Here is a 17,631-nt window from a genome sequence, read left to right as displayed (position 1 = left end):
TCATTCAACTTCTCTTGTTTTTCAGTATATATGTGTAATATGTTTTTTAAAAATTTATGACTGATATAGTATATATTTATTACATGATCATGCATATCTTGACCCAAATATATATATGTATGTATATATTCTTTTTTGTTGGGAGAAAAGCAATTTAAAATTTTTATAAATATTTTATACCCATGTTGACATGGAAAAAAAAAACCTTTCTTATTTATTTAATTTTTCATTTTAAGTGAAAAAATCTAGAGACAGAGATTCTTGTTAAATTTGGCAGAACTTGGACATTATTGGTATACTCAGCATTTAGCACGAGTAGATGCTAAGTGGCATTGGATATAAAGAAACAGACCTTAAGTCAAGAAGACTCATATTCCTGAGATTAAAACTGGTCTTAGACACCTACTAGCTGTGTGATCCTGGGCAAATCACTGAATCCTGTTTGCCTCAGTTCCTCATCTGTAAAATGATATGGAAAAGAAAATGGCAAATCACTCCTATGTGCTAAGAAAACCTCAAATGAGTTCACAAAGAGTTAAACACAGCTAAAAATTACTAAACTCAGTAAATTCATGTTGATTAGTTAATTTATAGGAATGGTGCTGATGTATCCATCTCTTATGCTTTATGTTTTTTTTTTTTTTTTTTGGTCTTATAGAATATCTATCTCCTGTAAGCCTTGCCAGGAACTTTGAACTCACAATTATAATTCATTTTGGAAGTGGGATAAGAGGCCACCTCCTTCTGTACAACTTCCTAAAAATATCCTCCTCTGAATGCTGCCTGCATGTTTTTTGGCTAAAAGCTGTTTTTTCAGATGTTTGACTCTTGCATTTACCTGAGTACATATAACCCTAGTATCTTTAGACCTTTTGCCTGTTTGTTTCATTTAAAATGTGCCATCCTTCCATTTGCTGCCAACTTCCTTTTGCTGCGTTGTTTTTGTTTGTATTTAGCACTTTTTCATTCTATTCTCTTTTATCGAGGATGAAAGCACATGACTTTTTGTATTAGAGATTCTTTTGAGACACCTGTTTTTATTATGCTGTTGTCTCTCCAAAGCCTTAAGGTTTTAAGTTACCTTCTCTAATTTTTGTATTTTGTCTTTCTTAAAAAGTAAATCCCTTCATCCTTAAGAGCGGTTTCATTCCTTTTGTAAAATCATAAAACATTATTCAACTGAGTATTATTTTCTATGTATGAAAACTTTTTTCATTTTAATTTCTTACCCTTAAAGAAATAAGTATTTCTTATATGGTGGTGGTGAATGATTCAAAGATGGAAAAGCAAATCAATCCTTACTTTTTCCTTCATAAATACCAAAAGAAATCATACCTTTGTTTTCACTTTATTACTTTTTAGGCTCCTGATCCTCCTCTCTTTTGTATGTTCACCACAACATAATTTAATGCAATAATAAAACTATTAACCATTGGATTAGATAACACCTGCCATGTGGGGACTACAAAGGCAGAATGTTTTAGTGTCTAGCCAACATAGGAGAAAAAACCTCAGTCTAGCTTGATCATATTGATTGATATTCTTTTTAGAAACTCATAGGACTTAAAAACATTAGTCCTATGAGTTTCTAAAAAGAAAATCAGTCAATAAAAGTATTGGGCAGAGTTATTGTGCCACTACTGTAGCTTTTGATAATCAGATAAGAAATTAAGCAATTGGATCCCATTGTACCTTGGCTCTGGATTAAGACTCTAGGAATTAATATATCCATTTTATCAATTACAAGAAAAAGAGGTGAAAAATTCATTAGGTCACATAATTTGTAAGTAAATAAATTCTCCCGATTTCTAATCCATAGTACTTATATTATTTTTTTCCTAAAATAATTCCAGTATGATATGGAAGGTATAATGAAACAGATGTAAAAAGATGTAAAATGACTTAATGCTACTAATTTCACAGGATTATTGTTAGATTGCTTTGCAATCTATAAAACACTATAGAAATGTGAATTATTGTTATTATTAATCATGTCAATGAAGAAATAATGAAATGTCACTATTTTTGTGCTCTAAATCTTAACTAATTTACTGCTGCATGTACATATACAACTATATTTGAACTTTCTTTGTCCCCACACTTATTTATCTGTAAGTAAGATCAACAGACTGATGCTCATGTATTCATAATGCTGTTTAATTTTTAGAAATATATTCAAGAGGCAAGGAATTTAGGGAAAAATTTGAGACAGCCCAAATTGTCAGATCTTTCTCCAGCAGTGATAGCTCAGACCAACTGGAAATTTGTAGAAGGCCTGCTAAAAGAATGTAGAATGAAGGTATGTATTGTGCACACTCTCACTCTGAGTTGTTTTTTATTGTTAATATGAAATCAAAGTTGCAATCCTCTTATGAGCCATTTAATTTCATCTAAAAATATTTATGTGGCCAGCTATTTTTCTAATTCTTGCTAATGTTTTGAAATATCTTTGGACTCCCTATGGCCTGTAACATGTATGATCAAGTTGAAATTAGTCTGGCTTTCAAAAATTTCCATAGTTTGTCCTGTCATCCAGGACTAAAGCTTTTCTCCACTACTCTCTAAAATGGATCCTTTACTCCAAACAGGCTCATTAATGGTAAGTATTGCTTTTGTTTGTGAAAACCAATATTATTTTGTAGTTGCATATGTCTATCTTTACCTTTTAGTACACATCAACTATCAATTATCCATCCCTATTGAAGAGCCTAGATAACTCCAAAGAAATTAAATATGTACATAACCCCCTAACTTTATTCATCTAATAATTTTAATCTCACCTTTCACCATGTATTTTCCAAGAGCTACTAAAGCAGATCTAAGTTGTCTTCTTTTCACTTTCTGTTTTGTTTTGGGGGTAGTTTTTTTTTTTTTTAAGCTGCCTAGGAACACAAAAATGATGAAATGGGTAATAAAAATAGGGAAGAAAATCTAAAGACCTGGCCAATTTGAAAGCCAATCTATTTGAAAGCTAAAACAAATTTTATATAATAATTTTTTGTTTAAATTCAACCAAAGCTAACCCCAAATATCATCATTTCACTGAGGTTCTTGACATGCTGATAATTACATGTATATATTCTAAAATTCTGGTGACTGAGATTTTTTTTTTCTCTTTGATATCATATCCCAATGTTAGGAAAAGAACAGTGCCATTCATATCATTAGAATTGTACATGAAATCCTTCAGCAAAAAGCTGCTTAATAGAGGTTATCTAATATCCAGTCACATCATCTTTCTTACTTCTAATATGATAGTGCTCTAATTGTCAGATACACAAAGATTAAACAACATGCCCAAAGTTGATATCATTTGTGGAAAAATAAAGAAAAAAAGCTTCAGCTTTCTCAGTCCCTTTTTGATTGATTTTGGTTTTGTGATATCTGCAGACAAAACGCATGTTGGTGGAAAAGATGGGACATGAAGCAGTGGAACTTGGTCATGGTGAAGCAAACATAACAGGCTTGGAGGAAAATACTTTAATTGCCAGCCTATGTGACTTGCTGGAAAGAATATGGAGCCATGGTCTTCAGATCAAGCAGGTAGGGAATATTAAGAAGAGCCATTTAAAATTGTAGGATATAAAAACCTATTGAAAAGTATGTAATGGCAATAAGGAATTAAAGCATTATTGTTGAACTGGGGCTTTTCAGTTTTAAAAAGTTAACTGGATGTACATTTTATTGTTTACTATTTATATTTCATTTATTGAATAACAAATGTATCTTTTAACCAAAGGAAGTTTCAGAAATCTTGCTTCCTGGGAAGCTTACATACAATTATTAGGGTTTTTGTGAATCCTGGTTACTTCTCTGCCATAGTAAGGTGTCAGGTTTGCATGTTAATAGCGAAAGATAAATATAATTACAAATTAAAATATGACAAGTGCATAAAGATACCAATTAATGGCATAAGATGAGATGAAGATGGAAATAATTTCCAATGTGAGAGATTTGAGATGGCTTCTTGGAGGAAGCAGAATTTGAATTGGACCTTGTCAACAGGAAGAGATATATAAAAAAGGCAAGAAAAACAAAAGATAAATCTCTGTATTATACTGAAAATTCATGCTTGATTCAAGATCAGAAGTGACCACTTCCTAATTTTCTGATCAATTGCTTGGAATCCAATATTTTTCCTTTCTTTTTCCTAGGTTGTAGCCTTCCCCCCCCTGTAAAATCTGTCATTTCAAATGGAATATTATTAACTTTAGTAAATTTTTTTCAATCTCTTGACTTTTCCATGAGTAAATTTAAAAAACAGTGTACCACATATTGGTCCTTACCTCTCTTAGGGCCTCTAGTCTCCATCATTCAAAGTGCTATGGAAATATGAATTATTTTGATGAATTAATTTCATAAACTCTTAATTTTAGGGAAAGTCTGCTTTATGGTCACATTTAGTTCAATATCAAGACAGAGAAGAGTGTCAAGAGCACCTTGCAGAATCCCCAGGTGAGTGTTAATTTGTCTTATCTCTTCTATAGAACATCTAGCAGTAAACCCTGTTGGAAAAAAATAAAACTTGTCTCTTGCAAGGGGAATATTTTATATCAACTAATATAAGATTTAGTAAATTAAAGATTTCAAAATTGTCAGATGATAGTAGGTATTTGGATAGACTATTTAACAAAAACTATTCAGTCCTATATTACTGCTTATTATTTTCAACATAAAATAATAACTGTTGTTATCCAGTGAGAACTAATTAAAAAGCATTCAAGCATTTACTGTGTATCAAGCCAGCCCTTAAGATACTTATTCTGTAAAGTGAAAACAACACATATTTGTGACTAGTGGTCAGGGAGATATGTTTTAGCAGGAAAAATTATAAAGATATAAAAGGAACTAAAGAGAGAGTAGATTGAAACACACTGTCTAAGAACAATGGCAGATTTAATTTGGTCATGGTGTCAGAATTTAGAGGTAGGGAGGAAGGAATATATAAAGTGAGGCAATTTCAGAAAGGAAGGAATGAAGTCAGACCTGGACAGTTTTCCCTGAAATAGTGAAATTCTGCCTAATATCTAGGAATTCTCCAGAGTCTAGGTAGGTTTTTCACAATTTTTTTGTTGGTAAAATAACCAAAAGAGATAGAAGCCAAGTTTAGAGAATTGTGAATTAGGATGACTTTTTTTTTTTTTAACCTTGAATCATTGTCACTTAAGAATTATTTTTCTTTTATATGTCCTTAAAATATATCAAAGTATATGCATGAGGAATTTCTGCTTAGCTTTCTGAATCTACTTTAATCAGTCCTTAAAAGCTTTTAAAGTCAACATAAGTTTATAGCTTGGAGGAAATAGTCTTTATGTTCCTTTGTGTCAATGTGTTATGGAAGTGACATTGGCTTCTCAAAAGTTATGACAGTAAAATTTAAACGCTGCCAAGTTCTCCCATATTATAAAGATTATAAATATAATCCTAGTAATAGAATGAGTCATTTACCAAGAAACAAAGTGTTTAACTACAAACAGACATGTTCCCAATTAGCTGGCCACATGGTAATAGTTTTATTTTTCTCTAACAATCTATTACAGAAAAATAGAAAATAGTACTCAGACCTGTGTGGCCCCATCTGACTTCAGCAGCACCAATGGCAGAGTAATGGGAAAAAGGGAAGAATGTTCTTATAATCATGTACTTTTGAAGCCATCAATAAACTTTAAATTTGCTATTTGTACCCTTAATGTGAGATCATTATCCAGGTCCATAACAGGGTCATAACTGCTGGAAGAGTTGAATCATATCACTGTTAACATTCTTATTGTAAATGAAACCTGAAGAATAAAAGGAATTTGCTTTTAAAAAAATTTTAAAGCATTAAAAAAGAATAGCTTGCACAAACTTCTTGAATATGCATAAAGGTTTTATAATATGGCCAATGGCAACAAGAAATGTATCTTATAAAATATTTGTCATCATATATTTCAATATTAGTGATAAGTATTTACAAAAAGTCAACCAAGGAAATAATTATTATGTAGTTACATCATTTGCTATGAATTAAATGCTACAAATGCTATAGAAATTCTACAAATGACACATTAAAACCCTCCAGATTAAATTAAAATACACTGACACTTGGTGACTTCACTACAAAGGCAGAAAAAGATGAGAATAGGAAAAATATGTAGGGAAAGTGTGGTTTATGAACAAAGAATGCAAATGGCCCAAATTTCTAGATTATATGGAAGCTCCATGCCTTCATATCACAAGCACTTTGAGAAAAAGACTTGGCAACTGCTAGATAAGTTGGATATCATATTGGAGGAAATAGATTACATTTTAATAGAATAAAAAAAAACTTTCTATTGATGTGGGAGTTATTCCTGAGTCAGCTTTCTGTAAAGTCAATTTATCAACTCATAAGAACTAAAGCTCAGAATTAATAAAAATAAATGAATTAACTAAAATAAATTCACAAGAAGATGATTTAATGGATAGTTGAAACAATTTAACCCCATAATTTAATCAAGAAATTGAAATTTTTGCGGAGAAGGACTAGCCCACCCCATCCCTGGAAGTCTTCAAGTAGAGACTAGAGATCTCCTGTTGTATATATTCTGGTATGGTCAGACAAGACAGCCACTGAAGTGTCTTCCAACTAAGAAATTGTGTAATAATGGACCAAGTATCCATTATGGAGAGTTGTGCTGAAGGCAGTGCATTTGTGGACATAAAAAGACTGATAAATACAAAGTTTCTGAACCCAAAAAAATGAACTATATTAATACCTCCAAAAAACAAATATAAGAATATTAGTAATTATAATTCTGTATGCCTAATCTCCCATCTATACAAAATCTTTGTGATAGTCATCTATACATAAAAGGCATTTTCACTTAAGTTATTAGTAGCGAATCCATGGCTTCTCACAAATGATAGTCAATAATTAACATCTTTACCATTTCAGCATTAACTGAAAGATAGAATATCTCATCTTGCTTATTGTTTATTGATTATGGAAAAGCATATGATTCAATAGAACAAAACATCACTTCAGCATTTGTTTTACAAGAAAATGCTTCCCAGATACATCACTCTCATTCACATTGGAAAGACTGAATGGAAGTAAAAATGCCTGTTGTCTAGATTTTTAACAGCTATAGAACCTGTCTATCAGTATATATATATATATATATATATATATATATATATATATATATATATATAATATATATATATATATATATATATATATATGTGTGTGTGTGTGTGTGTGTGTGTGTGTGTGTGTATATATATATATATATATATATATATATATGTATAGGGCAAAAGTAGTTGCTAATGAGTTGGGTCCAGAGTTGAATATGAGTACAAAAGCAGGTTGAATTGTCTTCAGCAAATTGCAAAGCTTCTTACTGACCCCAAGATTCCCATTAAAGCAGAGGTCCCTCTTTTTGTTGCAAAGATTCTATAAGTGTTTCTAATTGGCAATGAAACAAGTCGTATGATTGCCTCTGAAAAATTTTAAATGAGTACTCCACAAAGAGCAATGAGAAGTACATGGAGGGTATGAACAGACTGCAATATATAAACAGTGAGAAATTCCTTGACATAAAGATGTCATTAATGAATTGTATTAGATAAAATTAATATAGTTTGGTCACATAGCATAAAGGCAAACAAGTGAACAGAGTGCGCCACTGTTGTTCTTTCAATGTCAGAAGAAAATAAAGAAGTTTTCTAGCATTTTGAGAATAGACCATGCATGTCAAACTTATGGGAGGACATGGACAAGAGTAATCTGCATCAAGTCAATGAGATCACAAATCTATTTTCATATTGAATTAGAATAAATAACTTCTAAGATCCTTTCAAAAAATTAGGTTCTTATTCATAATGTCTCAAAGATGGTACACCAGGACCTATAACTAGTGTTCATAGGCAAACAGATAGCTATTTTCAAATTAAAGAATCACTTCAGTTGAATTTGTTTCACCACTTTGTTTCACCACTCCTGAAGCACATTAATGTTCTATGCATTGTACATTAGTATAGTTCAAATGAATATTCTACCCCATTAGAAGGAAAATAATTCAAGCAAGAAAGTAAAATAATTTATATACCTCTTTTAAAAGAACTGTTCGAAACAATGATCCAAAACAATTCCAAAAGAACCTGAAAGAAAATGCTGTCCACATGCAGAGAAAGAACTATGGAGCCTAAATATAGATCAAAGCATTACTATTTTCTTTTTTTTTTTCTTTTTCCCTTTTTTTCTGATTTTTCTTTTGCAACATGACTAATGTGGAATTGTTAATATAATTAACATGATTGTGAATGTATAATATGTATTTTAAGAGAATTGTTAGGGTAGTGTATTGACCAGACTGAATATTTGTAAGAAAATAATTCTCCAGTTCTCTTTACATTTTATCTCAATACATTTAACAATTTATGTTCTATTTATAATATTTAGATATCTTGATGGGCTTGGTTGAATCAGAGGAAAATTTTTAAAGTTGCCTTTTAGTCTTTAATGAAACACCTTAAACTTTACCTGCAAATTTTAAATTATTGATCAGGAGAAGGAAATTGATAAGTGAAGAGAGAATGGAAAATTTCTCCTTCTGATTTGGCAACGTGATCACTTAGTTTCAAACAAGGCTGCAGCAAAATAAGTTTCTCCCTTTTTTTCTTTAAATGGAGATAAATGCATACTGCTTATTTTACGAGGTTGTTATATAAGAAAAATGATTAGTCCATCTTAAAGTGCTGCATGTGAATTACTGACTTGCAATCAATTTTTTTTGTAATATAAATGATGAATTATAGAGATTTTTTTAAATTGCATTAGTTAAGTAAGAAAAATAATCAAAAGCTCCTTTCTTTCTCTTTAATGAAATTCTGATGTAGGCCATTTCCTGTATAATTTCATAATCTTCAAGTATCAAAGGCAAAATTTAACTGAAAAAGTAAAACCAAAGAACAAAATTTAGTTTAAAATTCATGACTGAGTTGAACAGACGAATAATAAATTAAAATATTGGAGCACCTGAAGAATCATTTTCTTAAAAACATTCAATTTGGTCAAAAATATCCAGAAATGTAAGGTTGATTCAACATTTAAAAACTACAACTTTAATAAATGATATTAATGTCAAAAACAATATAGTGGCAATAAACCTTAGGACACCAACTACTGGACTAAGAAATCTCTATGATTAAAACTAAAAAGCCTTCTGGCTAAAATTAGATTTAAACCAGTATCCTAGTACATACGACAATAAAGATCCAAATATAAACAAGAACTAGAAATAAAAGGTCAGACCCATTAAAAAAAAAAGTTAGACAATTAGAGAAAGAAATACTTTTCTATAGTTATGGTTAGAGGGGATAATTCTTAACTAAGGCATGTGATCATAGAGAAAATGAATCATTTTTACATAAAGTTTTAAAACCATTTTCCTAAGAAAAATCAGTGCGCTTAAAATTGCAAGAGCATCAGTTAACTATGAAAAACCTTTGCAGCAAAAAATCCCTGTTGTCTGATATCCAAGATAATGTAGGAAATCGATTCAAATACATAAAAACCGAAGCTTAGAGAATTTAATGGGTAGTTTTAAAATAATGAAATACAGATTGTCAGCAACAGTATGAAAGAATGCTCCAAAACATTTAAAGGAAAATGCAACTTAAAACCAATCTGAAGTTCTGCCTCATATCAAATTGGCAAAAATGGCAATTATTGGAGGACAGACACTAATGAATTATTAGGGGGGCTATGGCCCCAAAAGTATATATCTTTTAACTCATAAATACAATTAATAATAATAATATACAGAATTTTAGGGTTTGTAAAACAATTCACATTTTATCTCACTTGATCATCAGAGCAACCATGTCAATTTTGCAGATAAACTAAGGCTGAAAAAAATCAGCTGACTTGCTGAAGGTTGCACATCTAATTGTAAACTAAGGCAGGATTTGAATTCAGATCTTCCTGATTCCAAATTCAGCACACTAATCAATATAATATCACCGATGTATTTCATACTGCTATACTGCTAGATATATCAGAGAGCTTAAAAGTTAGAGGAAAAAAATCTATTATGTCCAAAAAGGTTTACATTCACTCTTTTTGTTGTAACCAAAAATTGGAAACAAAGTGGGACCTTCTTCGGGAATGGTTGAATTGTGGTACATGAAGAAAACAAGATGTTTTGACAATATAATATTGAATATGAAAGATTCAGAGAAACTTCAAAAATTTTTATGAGTTGATGCAGGGTGAAATGAACAATTTACATAATAAATATAATAATAAAAAAGAAAACAAATTTAAAAGATTTAAAACTCTGTTCAGCATAATAACTAATCATGTATCCAAAAAAGATAGTCAATGGATTGCTAAGTTTTGCTTGATTATTCTTATTTGTTTAAGAAGGAAGGGCTTCTATTTTGGAGCAGGATCTAATAATAGAGATATTAAAAAGATCAATAAAATATTTTCAGAACACACAAAAGAGAACAAATTTAGGAGGGGACAACAAACAGGAAATTTTGTTAAATTTTCAAATTTAGTATCAACTTAAAAAAAAGTTTACAATTTTACATAACTTCCTTTCTGTCCTCTTTTTAAAAAATAATTTGTGTTTTAAGTTCATAATAAGAAAGAAAAATAAAGTTTAGTAGTTAAATCTCTAGAATTATGAACTTTAGTAAGCCTGTCAATTTTTTTTTTTTTTTTTTTTTTTTGCTGAGGCTATTGGGGTTAAATGACTTGCCCAGGGTCACATAGTTAAGACATATTAAGTCGGAGGCCAGATTTAAACTCAGGTCCTCCTGACTTTAGGGCTGATGCTCTATAAACTGCACCAACTAACTGCCTTCTGTCAATGTATTTTGCATGTTCTTTTCTTGACAAAGGAATAAGGCAATTTGTGATCAACCATTCTCCTTTTGTAGATGTTCATTAAGCATCACTTTAAGAATGTTCCAAAATTTTGTAAGGAATGGAATTTATTAATTTCTATATTTGGTAGATACTAATGTTCTTCCCTTTTTTTTGAAACTTGGGACATTGCCTTTCTCTAGCCCTACTATACCTTTCCTTTACTTCTGCCAGCCATTTGACAGTTTAATTAATAAGTGATTTCAAAGTTCAGTTTTGATTTTATAGACGGAGAAACTGAAACACAGAAAGTACAAATAATTTACTTGGAGCCACATAACAATTTATGCCAGAATTGGAATTTATAGTTGTTGAGATTCCCGACTGTTAAAAATATTAAGCAACTCATTCACTGTATAAGGTGAATTCAAAGTAGCAACCTACTTTGGATTGTTTCTTTTCATCAGAAAAGTATTGTTTTTAAGTTGCCCATTTTGTATGCTATTAATAGCGTGCTTGCTGATGTTAATCAAATAACATTAGTTAGAGTTTCAACAGTTTGGATGGTTTTTTCCTATTTAAAAAAAAATCTTAAAGTGTGGTATGATAGAATATGGTTACATTACATAAGAATAGAAATTATGTATATTTTTAGTGGTTTACTTGGTGAAAGATATACAGAACTTATGGCAAAGTTTTACTACTATTTGCTAAGATATTTTATTACTCATTTTTAGAGTACAGTTGTAGGCCCACAATAACCAGAAAGGAAAATTCTAGCTAACTATAATCAATCAATAAAAATTTACTAAGGACATTTTATGGGCCAGGAACCATTAGATATTAGAGATACAAAAACAAAAATGGAGCAATTTCCTATCCTGATGGAGGTTATATTTTATCAAGGGAGAAATTTTATCCCCTTGGATAAAGTGACCTCTTGGTCACTTTACCTCTCTGAGCTACAGTTTTCTCATCTCTATCCCCTTCCAGCATTAAATATATGACTTCTTCAATAACTACCTGAAGAAGTATTCCAAATCATCAAAATCAGAAAAATTAAAACATAAGAAATATCGTCATTGAAGGAGCTAGTTGTAAAACAGGCGTACTGATTCTTTGGAGGTGAGGTTATAAAACAATTTTGAGAAACAGAATTTTTTTCACATTATCCCCCCTCACACAGTCTACTTTCCACCCAAGCTGCACTACTAGCTCGCTCTTAGAGCTTTTCCTCTCACCATGACTTCACAGAGGCCATCTCCCATGCCAATCATGCATCTTCCATATCTTTTCCTCTCAGAATATTTATTTAATTCACCACTAAACTCAGAGGCCACTTTCTCCATGAAATCTTCCCTGAATTGCTAGTTGCCACTTCATATTACCTGCTATTACCCATGTATATATTATATTCCTAGTACAAACTCTTTAAATTCACAGACTATTTTTTTGTTTTGTTGTCATATTTGTTTTATTTTTGTTTTGTTTTATTATCTCCAGTGCCTAACACAATATAATGCATCATATTGATATTGGAATGGTTTGTCATTTCCTTCTTCAGTGGATTAAGGCAAACAGGTTAAATGACTTGCCCAGAGTCACATAGTTAGTGTCTGAGATCCGATTTAAACTCAAGTCTTCCTAACTCCAGTCCAACCTTTTTATCCACTATCTAATCTATCTTTTCTTCCTTTATCTTCCCTCTGCAAAGACCAGATCTCTGTTCAAATAATCTTTAGTAACTCCCAAATGACAGCTGAAGAAGAAAGCTTATGTTCCTCTGCTTTGCATTCAGGTGACACCAACCTAGTTTTCTTCCCTTATCCCATATGACTTTTCCATATGTCCTCCTTTCTCCTGTACCCCACACTACTCGCTTTTTCCAAAATTCAGCTTTTGCTTCCAATGCCTTTGTTCAAATTGTTTCCTGTTTTTGGAACATTTCTTTTCTACCCTCTCTCTTTTGCTGATTAAATAAAGAGTGAACACTGCTATCTTTTAGAGCCAACTCTAATACTACGGTATATGGATTAAAGTAGTCTCATCTCTTATCTAAGCCATGTTTTTTTTTAGAACTTAGGATATTAGTCAGCATATAGCAGATGTTTAACAATTTTCTATGTTAATTTGATTCTAATTTTTTTTCTAAGTGGTGATATTTTTCTAAACAGTTTCCCTCGGACCAGAAAGAAGAAAGTCTGACTCAGGAGCCACATTACCAACACTTAGAGTCTCTCTTATTCAAGACATGAGGTATTTAATTATTTTAACCTGTGACGACTTCATAATTTCATGGATTTCACATTTAAATTACTTAAATGCCTGAAGAATATATGCATCTTCTGTGCTGATGAAGAATGTATTTATTCTTTTTTCTTTTAATTTTTTTTTTATTTACAAAGCATATGCATTGGTAATTTTTCCAACATTGACCCTTGAAAAACCTTTTGTTCCAAATTTTACCCACCTTCCCCCCATCCCCTCCCCTAGCAGGCAGGTTCCAATACATGTTAAATCCAATATATGTATACATATTTATACAGTTATCTTGCTGAACAAGAAAAATAAGATCAAGAAGGAAGGAAAAGAAAAACTGAGAAAGAAAACAAAATGCAAGCAAATAAAAACAGAGAGAGTGAGAATGCTATGTTGTGTTCCACACTCAGTTCCCACAGTCCTCTCTCTGGGTGTAGATAGCTCTCTTCATCATTGAACAAGTGGAACTGGTTTGAATGCTCTCATTGTTGAAGAGAGCCACGTCCATCAGAATTGATTGTCATATAATCTTGTTGTTGCCATGTATAATGATCTCCTGGTTCTATTCATTTCTCTTAACATCAGTTCATGCAGGTCTCTCCAAGCCTCTCTGAAACTATCCTGTTGGTTGTTTCTTACAGAACAATAATATTCCATAACATTCATATACCATAATTTATTAAACCATTCTCTAATTCATGGGCATCCACTCATTTTCCAGTTTCTTGCCACTACAAATAGGGCTGACACAATCATTTTTGTACATGTGGGTCTCTTTCCCTCTTTTAAGATCTCTTTGGGATATAATCCCAGTAGAAACACTGCTGGATCAAAGGGTGTGCACAGTGTGATAACTTTTTGAGCATAGTTCCAAACTGCTCTCTAGAATGGTTGGATTTGTTCACAGTTCCACTAACAATATATCAGTGTCCCAGTTTTCTCACATCCCCTCCAACATTTGTTGTTATCTTTTCCTGTCGTTTTAGCAATCTGACAGGTATGTAGTGGTATCTCAAGAGTTGTCTCAATTTGCATTTCTCTGATCAATAGTGATTTGTAGCACCTTTTCATGTGACTACAAATAGATTCAATTTCTTCATCTGAAAATTGTCTGTTCATATCCTTTGACCATTTATCAGTTGGAGAATGGCTTGAATTATTATAAATCTGAGTCAAGAATGTATTTATTCTTTAGTGAATAAACTTGTTGCACTTGTTTTTTTACTTAGCACAAAATCCAACCAAAAAAACTGTGCAGTTTGTAAATAAATATAAATATAAAATACAGACATCTGTATATAAATTCATCTGTGCATAAATTTATTTTATTCTCAAGAATTTGGGGACCAAAGCGTTGCTAAGGAAAAAGGATGATATTCTTCAAATAATTATAGTTTTTGCAAGTAAAAAAAAATTATCAAAATTGTTTTCAGATGAATTTACTTTGAATAAAATACAAGTCTTAGAATTCTTGCGATTAGAAATTCATTTGACTCTAGGAGGTGTACTGCATTTCCCCTCATTAAAGATCTTCATGTAGAGGCTAGATCATTATGTGCTGACTACGTTATGGTGCGAATGCCTTTTGAGCACAGCGTCTTTTCTGTCAAATTCTATAATTCTATGATCTTATTTTAAATAAATTTATAGAATATGAGTTTTTCTCCAGATATTATTATTATATATATCTTGGTGTGAAGTGAACTCTTATAAAGTGAAAATCTTAAAGTTCAAGATATCCAGCCATTGTGTTCTCATGTTGTACTTTATTAACATTAGTTATACATGTTTAACATGGCTTGTCAAATATCTGAAACTATTTGTGATAGTATATTTTATTAAAGGATTTGTTATTTCATATTTTGTTTTGACCATCAATTTAGATTTTAACCATTCTCAATCTTAGTATGTGGTTTCATTAGTTGCTCTTAGTTAAAATAAATTAATATCTTGTAGCTATCATTCTGGCAATGGGGTTCTTCAAATTTAAGCAGTCTTTGGAGGACCAGTTGAGTATAACAGGCCCATACTTGAAATCTGTCCTGCTTGGTAGGACCTGCCATTACTTTCATTCTGCCTTTAACAAAAATTTGATTGGCCTGTAATGCATGCAGTGTGAGAAACTGAAAGGACTTAAGTGAAAGTTCCATTTGTATCCTTTAGTTTTCCCCTGATTTTAAGTGTATCATTTCATGATGGATGCAGTATAAATTATAATATGATATATTAATAGTAACCTAATAATAGCAATAATCTAATATATTATTTGTACTAGTCATTAGATCTTGTCAAATGGAGGGGGAAATACACAGTTAATTGTTAGAATTTTTACAAGGTGCTAAGTCATGGAATTGATAGAGACAATAATTATCTAATTTAGCATGGTATTTAACAGTTCTCTAGTCCAGAGTTTGGACCTTTTACACCTTTAGAGTTCACACCTTTAAGAGAGCATATATATAAGGAGGACCCCACTAAAGGACAAGCCCACTAGAGACTTTGGGAGATTCACAAGTCAGAAACCCACAAGCCCTCTTTCTGGGAGGCAGAGTCAATTCATTCCATTTTTGTGCTGGCTTTGAATTCAGAGAGAGCTAGAGGCTGAAGCTGGAAGAGACAAAGGACTAGAGGCAAGAGCTCTTGGAACCAAGGGGAGAGAGAGGCCTCTAAGGAAGCTAACCAGGCTATTCTGGAAGAGACAATAAAAGACTTTAACTCCTGGCTGCATTTGAGGTGATTATTACTCTGAACTGAAACTAAGGCTGTCTCCAGAAGCCCCACAAAAAATCTGATCCCAGAGAACAATTATATTTTAGAGAAGAGAACATTACAGTTAATAATCATAATTGTGAACATGAATGGGGTGAACTTTGTCTTTAAATTTAAGAAGATGCTGGATGGATTAGGAAATCGAATTTAGTAAAAAAAAAATTTTTTAAACATGCTTGAAAAACAAAATTCACATAGAATTAAAAAGGGACTGGGGCAAAATCCATTATGCTTCAGCTGAAATTGGAAAAAGAGGTAATAACAGTCATGATTTCAGAGAATCCTATAATGCAGACAAAATAAAAAAATGAACAAGAAAGTTATATTATGTCACATAGTACCATAGATATCAATATTAATAATTGTACCTAATTATAATTAAAGTTATTTTAATTAGAAGGAGAAAAATATAGTAAAACTATAAAAGTGGGATCCCTCAATGTATCATTTTAAAACTAAGACAAATCTAAGCAAAAAGTAGCATTAAAGAAATTAAGAACCTGAAGAGACCTTTAAAAAAAATTTTAAATAATAGATCTCTTGGAATTATTGAATATTAGAAAGGAATTTGCATAAACTAAACTTATACAAGTAACCTTTATGAAAATTGACTTAATCGGTGCATTAAAAACCTCATTAAAAGTATACAGTGTAAACAAAAATATATTCAATAAGATGAAATTCAAAATTATATTCAACAAAATGAATATTTAGCAAAAAAAAAGGTTAAAAAATAACTAAGGAATTAAATAGAATAATTCTAAATTAGTTTAGTGGATCAAAGAACTTTTTTTTTTTTTTTTTTTTTTTTTTGCTGAGGCAATTAGGGTTAAGTGACTTTTGGGTCACACAGCTCAGAAGCGTTGTCTGAGGCCAGATTTGAACTTGCATCCTCCTGACTGGTGCTCTATCCACTGCGCCATAGAATAGAATATTTCATCAAAGAAAATGACAATAATGTATTGGGCAATAAATCAAAACTAATGAATATATCTAAAGTAGTTCCTAAGAGAAATTTTTACATATATAATATATGAAGATTAAAGAAATTAATAAAATTGAAAATAAAAGGACAATTAAGTTATTGTTATGAGCTAGTTTATTTATATGTTTATTTATTTCATGAAAAGCTTCCCATTACATGGAAAAAAATTTAACATTCATCTTTTAAAAATTTTAGTTCTAAATTCTCTCCCTGCTGCCTCTCACCATTTTAGAAGAGAAGCAATAAATCAGTTTTACATAAAAAGTAATACAAAGTATATTTCCATGTTAGCTATGTTACAAAAGAAAAAAAACAATAAAAATAAAGTTTTAAAAATATGGTTCAGTGTGTACTCAGAGTGCATCAGTTCTTTCGGGAGGTAGATAATATTTTTAATCACAGGTCCTTTAGAATTGTCTTGCATCATTATCTTAAATCAGAGTGGCTAAGTCTTTCACAGGGCATTTTCCTTCAAATATTGCTATTGTTATATACAATATTCTGGTTCTGCTCACTTAACTTTGTATCAATTCACATAAATTTTCACACATTATTCTCAAACCATCCCCCTCGTCATCTGTTATAACACAATAGTATACTATCAAAATCATATATCTTAACTTATTCAGCTGTTCCTCAATTGATGGACATCCCTTCAATTTCTAACTCTTTGCCACCCCAAAAAGAACTGCTATAAATATTTTTGTACAAATAGATCTTTTCCCCTTTTCTTTGACTTGTTTGGGATAAAAAACCTAGCAGTGGTACAGTGCAT

General features: G+C 31.2%; 1 protein-coding gene across 3 annotated transcripts in view; it reads left to right on the top strand.

Moving 5' to 3' along the window:
• The window catches only part of DENND5B (DENN domain containing 5B), a 265,655-nt gene that overhangs the window by 184,784 nt on the left and 63,240 nt on the right, over window positions 1-17,631 (top strand). For 2 of the 3 annotated variants that reach the window (XM_051962773.1, XM_051962774.1), the window contains 4 exons: window positions 2,168-2,299; window positions 3,391-3,543; window positions 4,377-4,455; window positions 13,018-13,099. In XM_051962773.1, the coding sequence (XP_051818733.1) occupies window positions 2,168-2,299; window positions 3,391-3,543; window positions 4,377-4,455; window positions 13,018-13,099 (446 nt within the window). Of the gene's footprint in view, window positions 1-2,167; window positions 2,300-3,390; window positions 3,544-4,376; window positions 4,456-5,540; window positions 5,691-13,017; window positions 13,100-17,631 lie in introns of those variants that run through there. The other variant, XM_051962775.1, reaches the window with a different exon arrangement.

The sequence above is a fragment of the Antechinus flavipes genome, chromosome 5, assembly GCF_016432865.1.
Source record: "Antechinus flavipes isolate AdamAnt ecotype Samford, QLD, Australia chromosome 5, AdamAnt_v2, whole genome shotgun sequence".
Taxonomy (NCBI): domain Eukaryota; kingdom Metazoa; phylum Chordata; class Mammalia; order Dasyuromorphia; family Dasyuridae; genus Antechinus; species Antechinus flavipes.
Note: the sequence above shows the minus strand (reverse complement) of the source record. Positions and strands in the feature narration are given on the sequence as shown.